Source organism: Schistocerca americana, chromosome 9, assembly GCF_021461395.2.
Source record: "Schistocerca americana isolate TAMUIC-IGC-003095 chromosome 9, iqSchAmer2.1, whole genome shotgun sequence".
In the NCBI taxonomy this organism is placed as follows: Eukaryota; Metazoa; Arthropoda; class Insecta; order Orthoptera; family Acrididae; genus Schistocerca; species Schistocerca americana.
The window spans coordinates 164,403,184-164,417,675 of NC_060127.1; the positions used below are offsets into that span (position 1 = coordinate 164,403,184).

General features: G+C 46.9%; 1 protein-coding gene across 1 annotated transcript in view; it reads right to left on the minus strand.

Moving 5' to 3' along the window:
- Nucleotides 1-13,500, minus strand: part of LOC124550776 (vegetative cell wall protein gp1-like) — a 52,654-nt gene extending 39,154 nt beyond the window's left edge. Inside the window, exons 1-2 of the mRNA XM_047125499.1 lie at nt 13,287-13,500; nt 9,894-10,307 (exon numbers count right to left, since the gene is read on the minus strand). Coding sequence (XP_046981455.1) covers nt 9,894-10,307; nt 13,287-13,500 — 628 coding nt within the window. The remainder of the gene's footprint in view (nt 1-9,893; nt 10,308-13,286) is intronic.
- Nucleotides 13,501-14,492: the final 992 nt, after the last annotated feature.

Consider the following 14,492-nt stretch of genomic DNA (forward strand, 5'->3'; position numbering starts at 1 on the left):
GTGCTGCTACAATACACAACGTTTCCCATATTTCATAGACAGTGAATAATTGCACACAAAAAGGAGAGTGTTTTGCCGTATGATAATTATACAAAACTTCATTACCTAAAGTGTTATTCCACTAACTACATCGATGAAAGAATATAATTTTTAATACTTAGCTGATCAAACTAGAAATGCTATGGCTTTGGGAACAAAATAATTGAACGCATGACACGTTTATTTTGTACTGAGGATGGGCTTTTTCCTCAGTTCCTCACTAAATAAACTTAATAAACCCCTGTTTCAGAATTCTCTCGCAGTTGCGTCTGCACAACTTGTTAATGAGGTGAGACTGTGTGAACTCAGCTCAGTGTTGGCAAAAGAAGCAAATTTTGAAGGTGGCAACAAGAGAAATGAGTAGTTTTCCCTCAAGGTTCCCTTCTCGTGACACTTCTCAGACAGTCGGGAATGGTTAACAAGCCGGGTGAAAGAAATCGCTTCATTTTCGGCGGAATTCTTTTTAGATACTAACCAAAGAGGAGGTGACAGATCTGTCTGAATGGTATCCATGCAAGTGTGGGCGTGAAGGGGCACTGCCTAATGTTTACAACAAAAATGTGACCTTAGGATTCAGTTTAGAGCGGCCCTTCCCCTCCAGCACTCCGCGCTTCCCCTGCAGCGCCTGTCCGCAGCCCCTCCCATTACAGCTCTCTCCACGCATGCTCTGCCATCTGCGCATCTACCGCCCATGCTATTCTGCATTTACTACACACCGGGGACACACTGCATTATTCTGCTGGCAGATGCCAACATGCAGGGGAAAAATACGAGGGGGGGGGGGGGGGCAAAAGAAACCGGATTGTTGTCATAAAAAGTTTTTGGTGAACCTTTTTACAAAATTACTTCAGTCACCTTCAAAATACTCTCCATTACAAGTGATGCACTTGTCAAGTCTCTTTTCCCACGATTGGAAGCGTGTTTGGAACTCTTCAAGTTTGATATTGTCCAGTGCCCTTTGCAAAGCTGTTTTTACCGCCTCCACATCGTCAAACGCTCCATTTTAGGATTTTTTTCATTCGTGGAAATAGGAAAAAGTCGCACGGGGCTAGGTCCGGCGAATACGGAGCGTGGGGAACGACAGACCACCTCTGAAATGCCAAATAGTGGGTCACCCGTAAGGCCGTGTGTGCTGGAGCATTGTCGTGATGGAGAAACCAGTAACCTGATCGCGAAAGTTCCGGGCGTTTCCTCCTCACATCCTGTCACAGACGCCTTAAAACATCCAAGTAAAAGTGCTGGTTAACAGTCTGGCCAGGGGGTACAAATTCCCGATGCACAATTCCACGAACATCAAAAAAGACAATGGTCATTGTCTTCGCATTTGACCTCACTTGCCTTGCTTTTTTTGGTCTGCGAGAGTTGGGAGTCCTCCACTGACTTGACGCTTGCTTGGTCATACCCGTAACACCAACTCTCATCCCCTGTAATGACTTTGTTCAAGAAGTTTGGATCACGTGCAATCTCTGTTTTCAAGTCCTGACACACATTCAAGCGGATGGTTTTATGCTCCTGTGTGAGAAGGCGCGGAACAAATTTAGCAGCAACACGTCTCATGTGCAAATCCTCACTCAAAATCCGCTGGCACGAGCTCCAGCAGATTACTGTCTCTGCTGAAATCTGGTCGATCGTTTGGCGACCATCCTCACTGATATTTTGGCGGACCTTTTCAATGTTCTCCTCATTTTGCGATGTTGAAGGGCGTCCAGAACGAGCTCGGTCTCCAACACACATCTCACCACGTTTAAAGCGCCCAAACCACTCGAAAACCTGTGTGCGGCTCATAGCGTCCTCCTGGAAAGCTTCCTGAAGCATTTGGTGTGTCTACGTTGCAATTTTTTTAAAGCAGGAAACAAAATTTCTCACACACTCTTTGTTCTCTTAAAGTTGCCATAACGACTTCGCAGATATAACCCACCAACAGTCATAGAAACACAATACCACACTTCCACGTTCAGCTCAACACTGACGCCGTCTGCACAGCTGTTTCATGAAGCTCTCTACTAACACCACCTAGCGTGAGAACCCTGCACTACGTCTACGAGTGGCAGCGCCCTCGGAGTTCGGTTTCTTTTCGGTCCCCCCTCGTAGACTGCATGTATGGGTGGATATTATCCCCAATGGTAGATGGGTACTTATCTCTTTTTTTTTTTTTTTTTTTGCTACAGCCTTTATCCCGCATTGTGTACAGGGTCGGCAGGGTTACGTACGGATTTGGCATGGTGGCCAGATGCCCTTCCTTCCACCCCCACCCCCCCCCCCCATACTCCTCGGGATGGATATAGTGTACCCCAGCTATCTGCATCTAGTGTGTATCAGTAAATAGTGTGTGTTTCAAACGTCTGCGAGTCGTGTACCTGAGGCGGGACGTGGAGACCAGCCCTGTATTCACCTAGGAGGATGTGGAAACCGCCTAAAAACCACATCCAGGCTGGCTGGCACACCGGCCGTCGTCGTTAATCCACCGGGCGTATTGGAACCAGTGCCGGTGCGCCTACCCGAGTCCAGGAAGCAGCGCGTTTCCGCTCTCAGCTATCTTGGCGGGTCGGTAGATGGAAACTTATATTGATCCACTATTCCTTCCAGGATGACGAAATCTTCTAGGGAACGCCACAAAAACATTGTGCAGAGCATAAAACTCACCCTCCAGTTAAAGCTTCCACATCTGGGCACAGCCCTACAGAAGTTCGTTGCTGAGTGTTTGCATTCAGATGACCATCTATCCAATGAGGCATAAAACGTGGTTCGCCTGAAAAGGCCACCTTCACCACTCCACGGACGTCCAGTAGCGCTAATGGCGCCCAAATTCCAGCCTTCGTCGCCAATGAACAGTAGTCAGTATGGGTGCATGGAGCATGTGTCTGCTGCAGAGGCACATACAGGGTGAAAAGTAATTAAACCGACAAACTCTGGGACGTTGTAGGGGGCATCAAAACAAATATTTTTCCTTAACGTCATTTTTTCCTATGGGGATTATTTAAACCGGTGGAGGCCGTATTGCGTTTTTCAGTTGATAGAGGACGTATTACGCTCTTCAGTTGTAGGCAACTGCTGTCCACCAGTGTAGTAGTGCATTGTCTCTGTTTACTAATGGAGCGATACACCTGGAGTGAGTACACTGATATGGTCGGTGCGTACTACGTAGCGCACCACAACGGACGAGCTGCGCAGCGGGTTTATCAACAACAATATCCTAATCGCCGTAGCCCGCATCATGCGATCTTTGCTGCTGTGTACCAAAGTCTGCGTGAGATCGGGTCATTTAGCAGATTACCTGGACAGGGACGCCGTAGCACGGTAAGAACGCTGCAATTTGAGGAAGCTGTCTTGCAGCATGTGGAGCGGGATCCTTCAATCAGCACTCGTGCAATTGCACATAACATGGGGACGAATCAGAGGAATGTAAGAACAGTCCTTCGAGAACAATTGTTACTTTTATTTCACTTACAGCGTGTCCAGAACCTGGAACCAGTTGATTATGCACCCAGAATACAGTTTTCGCAGTGGTACCTGGAAAAGTGTTTAATGCATCCTACATTTCCATCCTCTGTGTTGTTTACCGATGAAGCAACGTTCGGGCGTGTTGGAGTGTTCAACATGCACAATTCGCATGTTTGGAGTGAGGATAGCCCACATGCCACAATTACTAGCGCTCATCAAGTACGGTTCTTCGTTAATGTGTGAGTCGGTGTTGTTGGGGATTGTTTAATTGCGCCATATCTGCTACCTAGGCCATTAAGTGGCCGGCACTATTACAATTTTCTCGCCAGAGCATTGTCAGGATTGCTGGAAGACGTCCTGCTCCCTACAAGATAACGCATGTGGTTCCAACATGACGGGCCGCCAGCACATTTCAGTCGTCGTGTGCGTCGATTCCTGGACCGACGGTTTCCGGAAACGTGGATCGGTAGAGGTGGTCCTGTACCATGGACTGCTCGATCCCCAGATATTTCCCCTCTGGACTTTTTTGTGTGGGGAGAGATGCGCAACGTTGTTTACACAACTCCTGTTACATCAGAAGAGGATCTGGTTGCCCGGATAGTAGCAGCAGCAGGAACAATTCAGGATACTCCTGGGGTTTTTGCTCGTGTCAGACAAAACATGATCCGACGGTGTATCCTTTGTTCACGTGTCAACGGAGGCATTTTTGAAAATCTACTGTAATTGAAATTGGGTTGTGTTAATGGGTTGTCTCTTGGTCATAAAAAATGGAAAACTGTTTGTTGGTTTAATTATTTCGACGCCAGAGAAATCTTCCTCTACCGGTTTAAATACTCCTCATAGGAAAATACGACATTAGGGAAAAAGTTTTGTTTTGATGTCCCCTACAACCTCCCAGAGTTTGTCGGTTTAAATACTTTTCACCCTGTATGCCGTAACATACGGAGAAGAATCAGTGATGAGGCACTGCTGGTAGATCGTTGGTTCACCTGAGTGCGCAGTTGCTGTTTTATTCTCCCCTACACATCTCCTCTGCCATCGTTCACCCCTGTCAAAAAAAAATTGTTCAAATGGCTGTGAGCACTATGGGACTTAACTTCTGAGGTCATCAGTCCCTTAGAACTTAGAACTACTTAAACCTAACTAACCTAAGGACATCACACAACACCCGGTTCACCCCTGTCATCTACAGCCTATGGTGCAACACAGTTGCCCCAGCACCCGTGTTGGATAGCCGCATTTTGACGTCCATGGTATACTTCAACCAAGATGGGATGTGAGCAGTTTACAGACTTAACCATTTCGTAAGTGCTGCTACACTTAGCCCAAAAGCCAATGATCATGCCCTTTCGAACGTCAACTTCATTGATGATATGTTGTCAAATAGAACCTTCCAAGTAAAAATGGGGAATGAGAGAAGTAAACAGATGAAACTCAATAATGGACTCCCACAAGGCTCTGTCCTTGCGCCCCTTCTTTTCAGCCTTTACATCGCTGATATGCCTGCAACCAGATCGCACAAATTTGGTTATGCTGACGACTGGTCTCTAGCAACAGCCCAGAGAAACATAGAAACTGCCGAAGATATCCTTACGAGTGACCTAGGGCTTCTCAGCGAGTACTTTAGAAATTGGAGGCTACAACCTAGTGATACAAAGACGGAAGGAAGTATCTGCCTTCCATTTGAACAACAAAATGGTCAACAGAGAACTACAAGTCTATCTAGACGGAAAGTTACTAAATCACAACAAACACCCAAAGTACCTTGGGGTTACCCTAGATAGGAGACTAACATTCAAAGAACACCTGACGAAAACTGCAGCGAAACTTAAAACACGCAACAACATATTGCACAAGCTCTGTGGCACCACTTGGGGCTCCACAGCATCTACCTTAAGAACATCCGCACTTGGCTTGGTGTATCCAGTGGCAGAATACTGTGCCCCAGTGTGGCTCAACAGCAAACACACACACGCATGGTAGACAGGCAACTTAATGCAACAACGCGTATTATATCGGACACAGTCAGGCCAACTCCTACAGTGTGGCTGCCCGTTCTCAGTAACATAGCCCCTCCTAACCTGCGCCGTGAACACGCTCTGGTTAGAGAATTTCAAAAAAAATCATGACCAACCCTCAATTACAAATCCATGAAGACATCCAAGGAAACCGACTCCGGTCTAGGCACCCTCCACTAAAGACCGCACAGGCTCTGCACCAAACCAACTTTAAAATAAATGACCGATGGAAAGAGGAATGGGAGAGCAGAACAGCAGTAAACTGCCACAGTATGCCATGCATCTTTAGTAAACCAAAAGGATTTGATTGCCCTCGCAAAGTTTGGTCAACTCTTAATCGCATCAGAACCAACTGTGGGAGATGCGCCGACTCCTTACACAGATGGGGTAAACTTCCTTCGGCCGCTTGCGCGAGACAGACGGTCAAACACATCGTGCAGGAATGCCCACTAAGGGCATACGAGGGTGACCCACAGGATTTCCTAATGGCGACCCAAGAAGCAACCGACTATTTATTATCTAAGCTGGACGTCTGCTTGTGATTGCTCTTCTGTGAGTGTAAATTTACAATTGGCGGTGTTCTTATATACGAACTGTTATTTATTGCTCTGTTTATACATATGTGATTTTTTTTTAAATCCCGTTGTTTCTGTAATTTTTACTGTGATGTTATGAGCCATACGCTACATAAAAATAAATTCGAACGTCAGATAAATCGTCCTGATTACGCATTACGACAGCGACTACACTGTTTCCAACAAAATGGCTTGAGAACTATGATACTTAAAATCTGAGGTTGAAAGGTCTCTGTTGGATTCCTTTCATCTTAATTTCTTAAATCTGTTGTCATTTACGGCATAAGTATCTCTTCTAAATTTACTGTGGTGTTTCTGACTATCTGGGAGGAGACTGAACAGTGGAACGTGTTACTTTTACACATAAACAAGAAAGAACGATCTGTCACACCACTACAGTTTAAAACACAGTTTATATGTAATTCATGTCACACAGTCTCATACAGAACCTACATCCGCTTTCTTTTATATACTGTATATGATAAGATACTGTCATCCCCCTTCCCTTCTGTGTGAGAGGATGAATGAGCAAATGTATTTCTAGTTGCATGCTTGATGGTAGCAGGCAAGCCTGTCTGCTAGAGAACAGTAGGACCAACGTCAGAACAGGTAGCTACGGTTTCTAAAAGCAGGAGGTTTCTATTCTTAGTATGGTCCTGTCCGTCCCTTGTCATGTTGATATAGGAAGCTGCCTCTCTGGTCACTTCCGTTTGTATCTGGAAGCACCCTTGGTAGGGGCCCACGGCAGTCGGTCCGCAGCAAGCGTCTGAAGTGGTGAGATCTCCGGCTAAGCGCGTCTCTGCTAACTGAAAATTTAATCACCTTTATTTCAGGTTTATATCTAAAATATCTAATGCTATCTTAAATTGCAACGCAGCGTAGTTCGAGTCTGAAGTTCAGAATATCTTCCAGTAGTTGCTTTGTCACTACTTTGTGATTAAAGTCGAACCACGTGTTGATCAGTAACTCTAAGATCATCAATCTTAAATGCGAATGTGCGCGAGATTATAACGTCTCGTCTTGACAATATTTTTCAATATAGCAACTTTTCTTTATGTTCAACCCACGTGGGGTGTACTTTTTGAGACCAGTACCACATGCTTATACAATTGTTTGACCCACCAGGTTAATAGTATGACGATAGTAACCAGTTCGAGGTTTATCTTTTGTAAATTGAGTTTCGATGTAGTTTAATTTAATTATAAAAATTATTGTGAAGTTACACTCTTTGTGTATACCAAGGTGACCACGTGAAGCATGTGGTGTAATGATCAAGGTAGCCCTCACCTATTCTTTTCGGGAAGATTTCACAGAGAGTTAGTATGAATTTAGTATACCAGTAATTTCATGACAGACAGGATTGCGCTACGAACGTAACTTCTTTGGGTGAAAATTGAATCGGTTGGTTGTGGTTAATTTCCTCTTGCATATGTTTCAACGTTCTTCGTGTGTTATTTTATGAATGCAGTGTTGTATGCAGTCTCCCAATCTTGGCTCCATATTTGATGTGTTCCGTAAGATTACAAACTCACATTTTCACAATCCTAAATAAGGCACCAGTTTAGTTATGAATCAAGTTTGATATGCTGAAATTTTAACGGAACAATGATCAATGTTAAAATAAATGTCCAAATATAAACTGATTCATTTCTTTTTATTTAAATTCTCTTTTTATATATAGATCACCGGTTGTCGTAAGATGACTATTAAAAGATTATAATTAATGTTAGTCTGGTTGGGAATTTGGTAAGCTAGACTGGATACCTGGTGAAACAGTTGCTCAATAATGCAAGGTTAACTTCCCCAGATAGCTCACAGCTTTTAATCCGCTTTTATTGTCTTGAATATCAGCACCGCTTTCAGAACAACTTAATGCATCAACTTTACAAGGTCATCAGTCCCCTAGACTTAGAACTACTTAAACCTATCCAAACCAAGGACATCACACACAGCCATGCCCGAGGCAGGATGCGAACCTGCGACCGTAGCAGCAGCGCGCTTCCAGACTGAAACGCCTAGAATCACTCGGCCACAGCGGCCGGCTATACTGTTTTCCGCGTCCCCTCGACACGCTTTATATACCAGACATTACCAATGGTGCCACCTGCTGCCGTGTGAGTGATTACTGCACGTCGATGTAGAACATAGACGATGATCACATTCGTGTGACTAGACCGTGTAAAATTTGGAGTCATGGCAGCACTTCAAAAGCGAACTATCGTGTTAGGAATTGCCCGTCGTCAGACCATGAATAAAGTTTGTCTGTTTTTTTTTTTTTTTTTTTTTTTTGTTTATGAACGCCGGCGGTTCAACGTGTCTACAAGAAACAGTGTACTAGTTACAGCAATATAGGCTACAGTGGCTCCAGTGGTCGTAAAAGGGTCCCAACCGACAGGCATCGCAGACGAGAGTTGAGACTTCTCAATATCAGTCGGCTTCAAACACGACGCTATTGCTGCTACAGTGAACGCGGGTACATCTCAACCAATTTCCGAATTTCAGGAAAGGACGTGAAGGGGTCGAGCGCTTCGCAAATGCCACTTCTCGCAACGACACAGAAACACATCGCAGGAACTGCTCAGTAGCTGACTTAAGTCGTGTAGTGTGGTGTCGCGAGTTACAGTTTTGCCACTTTTTCCTAAAACTATGCAAGTTGCCGGATGCACCGACATCCCAATGACGGCGTTAACCCGCAGTATATGGAGGTTACAGTCAAGGTCAAGTATGATTCTGCAATCTTTTAGGGCTTGTTTTCGTACCATGATGTGGGTCCACAGATGGATTCCGGAAACAGCGATCGTGTGAGACCCAACTCGCTTTATTTGTTCATGAGATCCAGAAAATATTAGATACAGGTTCCCAGGTAGATGCCATTTTCCTTGACTTCCGGAAGGCGTTCGATACAATTCCGCACTGTCGCCTGATAAACAAAGTAAGAGCCTACGGACTATCAGACCAGCTGTGTGGCTGGATTGAAGAGTTTTTAGCAAACAGAACACAGCATGTTGTTCTCAATGGAGAGACGTCTACAGACGTTAAAGTAATCTCTGGCGTGCCACAGGGTAGTGTTACGGGGGTGTTGCTTTTCACAATATATATAAATGTTTTGTGGCAGCGTTCGTAGCGACAAGCAATTCGCTGTAGAAACGGCTTACGAAGTCACCGCCACACTTTTAATAGCGGGCCGACCGGTCCGCTGGAACAGTGAACAGAAGATGAAAACCCAAACACTCTGATTAAATAAAAGTCGGTACTTATCTTTATTAACGAGGATACAGAAACACAGTAGTGAACTCCGTGTCTACAGAGATCTGTCTAGTTCGAGTCGGAGCGGCTTGGTCAGCGTCGGCTGACGACAAACAACAACTCTGCTGCGATGAACACACAAGTGACTAGCAAGTACACAATTCGGTGGCGAGTATACAACTGAGCGGCGAATACAGAACTGTCCTAGCGCTCGCGACTCCAGCGCTTGAGAAACCAGAAGCCAGCGGTGGCGCGCGCAGACTTGCGGCGATTTCCTGTCTCGCTGGCGCTGCTTATGCGGACGGCGTCCGGACTTTGATGCTGCCAACCTTTTGGCAGCGGGCTCGGGTGGCATTACTGGCTAGGATATAACACTCCTCCCCCCCAAATCGCCCCACCGTCGTTGAATAATGACGTGGCGAGCGTCGACGGCGGGGGAGGGGTCTGGCCGCAGGCGTAGCGGACGAGACCGGGGCGGAGACTGTTGTCGGTGGCAGTCCCCGGTCCGCACCCCAGCATTTGCTGCGCGGGGCCTCGGGAAACACCGACTGAAAACCGAGGTCAGGGTGCACGCCTGTGACCACGGGCGCAGCTTCTGGTACTGGACGCGACGGGGCGTCGGGACCCACGAAGAGAGGCAGCGTCTCCTGACGCTGCGTCGACGGCTGCTGAGTGGGCGCCGGACAAGGCGCTGCGGTGTCAGACTCCTTGGGGGTGCCCAAGGAAAGCGGCTGCAGGACAGGCTGCACAGCCACCGCTTGGGAAGGCGGCCCGGCTGAGGGGTCGACGTCCATCAGCTCCGAAGGCGGTGGCAACTGAAGAGGGACCGCAGGCGCCGGAGCGACCACCTGGGGCGCTCCCGGATGAAGCTGCGCGGGAGGCATCAACGGGACGGGCTGTCGGCGTGGTAGCGGCGACGGCTGCTGCTGCTTCCCTGGGGGCGGCAGCGAAGTCGGAAGGTGCGGCTGGAACCCGCCGCGGACCAAATCTGTGGACAAAGAACGAGCGGCAGAATCCGGGCGGCCAGCGCGGCGCAACTGGTTCTGATGCCTCCTGTGCACCCCAGTAGCACCTTGAACAGTATAAAAACCGCGACCCTGGACACTTATCACGGTACCACGTTCCCAACGACGGCGACCGTGATAAACTCTGAAAAAAAAGGCGTCGTTGCGCTGAAAACGCGTGCGATGCTCAGAAGCGGCGGGTCGATCCGGGGGGTGCAACAACCGTAGTAGGTTGCGATGACGACGGCCGTGGAGAAGCTCCGCAGGCGAAGGGCCGTCGCGTGGCGTGGTCCGGTACGACGACAGGAACGTGATGAGGGCCTGCTGACGAGAGTGCGTAGCACGAAGGCGGTCCATATGATCCTTGAATGTGCGTACAAAACGTTCCGCTGCACCATTCGATTGAGGGTGGAACGGCGGAGTAAGAACATGGCGAATGCCATTGGCAGAACAAAAACTTTCAAATTCAGCAGAGGTAAATTGTGGACCATTGTCAGACACTAAAACTTCTGGAAGACCCTCAATACAAAAAATTGAAGTCAACGCCTGTATAGTTTGTGCAGACGTTGTAGACTGCATGGGCACAACAAACGGAAAATTACTAAATGCATCTATCACGATGAGCCAACGAGAATTCCAATATGGACCAGCGAAATCAATATGTACTCGCTGCCAGGGACCGGCAGGGCGTGCCCACTCAAAATAGCGTTGAGGCGGAGCAGCTTGGTGTTCGGCACACGTCGAACAATCTGTAGACATCTGCGTAATCTGCTTATCAATGCCGATCCATGTACAATGACGGCGGGCAAGCTGCTTGGTGCGGACCACTCCCCAATGACCTTGATGCAACAAGTCAAGGACCTTGGATTGGAGCACTTGGGGAACCACTACACGAAGCTGGTCATTCTCGGTGCGTAACAGCAAAACTCCGTGCGAAACAGACAACAGATGACGTTGCGGATAATAGCGACGAACCACAGGATCCGATATGTCCTTTGCCTTGGACGGCCAACCACGTTGAACAAAACGTAATAGTAAACTCAGATGAGGATCCGTAGCTGTCTCACGTGCCACCTGACGATAATCAATCGGAAAATCCCGGAGGGATTGATACTCATCGGCGTCAATCTGATGGCAAGAGTCGTCAGAGGAATCGAAGACATCATCCGCAGCAATCGGCAATCTAGAAAGCGCGTCAGCGTTTGCATGCTGAGCTGTAGGGCGATACAGTATCTCATACTGGTATTGCGATAACAAAAGAGCCCAACGTTGTAGTCTCTGAGCTGTCCGCTGAGGAACTGGTTTAGACGGATGAAACAGTGACGTCAGGGGCTTGTGATCTGTTACTAAATAGAATGGTCTACCATAGAGGTAGTGATGGAATTTTTTGACACCGAACACAATAGCCAACGCTTCCTTGTCCAATTGGCTATAATTACATTGAGCTTTGTTTAGCAATTTAGATGCGAACGCAATAGGACGTTCGGTGTTACCGACTCGGTGAGACAACACAGCACCGAGGCCCAAAGAAGAGGCATCACAAGCTAACACCAGAGGCTTGTTAGGGTCGTAATGGACCAGACAACGATCATTCAATAAAGCCTCTTTAAGCTGCTGAAAGGCTGATTGGCAATCAGCTGACCACACAAACGGAACATTCTTACGGCGGAGACGATGCAACGGTGCAGCAATCTGTGATGCATTAGGTATAAACCTAATATAATATGTCAATTTTCCAAGAACTGCTTGCAATTCCTGCAGATTGCGAGGGGCAGGCAAATCACGAATAGCTGCTAAATGTGACTGGGAGCGATGAATGCCTTGAGCATTAATAACATGTCCCAGATACTCCATCTCCGTAAGGAAAAATGAACATTTATCGATGTTGCAACGTAGGCCTGCCTGAGACAACACTTTAAACAAACACTCCAAATTACGGAAATGTTCAGCAGGCGTCCGACCGGACACAACAATATCGTCTAAATAGTAGCAACACGATGGCACATTAGCCAGAAGTTGTGACAAAAAACGCTGAAAAACAGCTGGAGCTGACGCACAACCAAAAGGCAAACGCAGAAAACGGAACAACCCCAACGACGTGTTTATGACAAAATACTGTTGTGATTGCTCGTCGAGGGGCAATTGCAAATATGCTTCACGGAGATCAATTTTGGAAAAGAAACGAGCTTCCCCGAACTTATCCATCAGCTCGTCCGGTCTAGGCAAAGGAAAAGAATCAATGACAGTCTGAGGATTAACTGTCGACTTAAAATCAGCACACAAACGTAACTTGCCAGACGGTTTCTTTATAATAACTAAGGGAGAAGCCCACTGGCTCGCTGAAACGGGTTGAATAACACCATTGTTTTGCCAACGACGAAGTTCATCTGCTACAGGTGCCCGGTGGGCGCGAGGCACTGGACGAGCACGAAAAAATCGAGGCTGAGCATTATCTTTTAACGTAATATGAGCGGCAAAGTTCTCAGCACAACCTAGTTCGTCTTTAAAAATGTCACTGTATTGTTTACTCAAATCGGTTATGCTGTCTTGAGGAACAACAACAGAATTAATTTGCAACACATTGTCTTGGATAGACAAGCCATACAAGTCAAAACAGTCTAATCCGAAAATGTTTACACTGTCTGTAGCGCGGAGCACTGTGAATGAAACTGTTTTTGTATTGCCACGGAATGTGGCTGGCACGCTACATACACCTAACACAGGAATTTGTTCTCCACTATAAGTAGCCAAAGAATGTTTTGCCGCTGAAAGTTTAGGGCGGCTGATAGCCGCATACGTAGCACTATTTATGAGAGTCACAGACGCATCAGTGTCTAATTGAAAATTGAAGGTCTTAGCCTGGATGCGTAGCTTCACAAATAGTTTATTACACTGTCTCTGGATCGGTGCAGTGGAGGCGGAAGACACAAAATCAGCGCGTTTAGCGCGCGTTCGCTGCTTACGGCAACTCGTGGGTTGGGCGGGTGGAACAACAACTCCCGCTTCACTTGCAGTCTGTACATTACTTTTTACAGCGTTTGAATTACGCTTGGGTCGCATAGCAGAGGGCTGGGTGGGTGGCTTATTGCGAACAAGTTTATTACCCACACGAACCGTGGAAGAGTCTGTAAACGCGACCTTCTGGGCGGGCTGGCTTTGAAGAACATGAATATCCATGGGCTGGGCAGCACTAGAATTGTTCTTGCGTTTACGCAAACGAACAGTCTGGATGTGTCCTTTCCTGTGACAAAAGTGACAAACCGCGTTTCTTAACGGGCAACGTTCACGAGGATGAGCAAGAACACACTTAGGGCAAGACTTAACTCTATCATTTTGCACACGCGGCTGACGAATGTGTTTAACATGACGCGGCCGGCTAGTGTTTACAGTCTGACTCTGCCGGTGGGGCCGCGGGCGTGACATAACTTGCTTAGCACAGGCAATTTGAGAAATACATGGCTGATCTAACTCACACTCAGCATAGTCAAAAGTATCTTGGGCTTCAATGATGTTCATCACAGTCTCTAATGACGGGTCAGGCAACTTTAAGATAGCAGCACGAATACGAGAATCTGCAATGTTTTGAGTAATAGCGTCTCGTAACATGACATCACAGTAGGAAGCTCCACACACATAATTAAATCGGCACTGACGGGTGAGGACCCGTAAATCTGTTAACCACTGTTTATTAGATTGATGTGGCAGTTTCTTTAATCTGAAGAACTTGAATCTGGCTGCTGCCACATGAACTCGCGACTCGAAATACTCAGCAAGCTTGTTAACAACAACGTCATAGTCCAAAGCTTCTGGCTTGGATTCCGGGAACAACTTACAAAGTTGTCGATAGACTTCCACGCCTGCAGTGGAAATTAAATAAAGCTGCCGCTCAGTACCTGTGATTTTGTAGACTGTCATGTGCGCCTGCAACTGCGCGAAATATTCTCGCCATTCTTCTCGTGATGCATCAAAAGCACGGAAAGGTGGTGCTGCCTGTGCTTGTTCCTTTTGTGTTGGAGGATTAGCCGCTTGTTTGGCGATTGCTTCTACCAGACTTTGTATTTGCTGACTCTGTAACAAGATCAACTGTTGTAAGTCGGCAGACATAGTGAACACAAATTAAACCAGCCCCCAAAATTTTATCGCTATAATTAGTATAAACAGAAACAAGT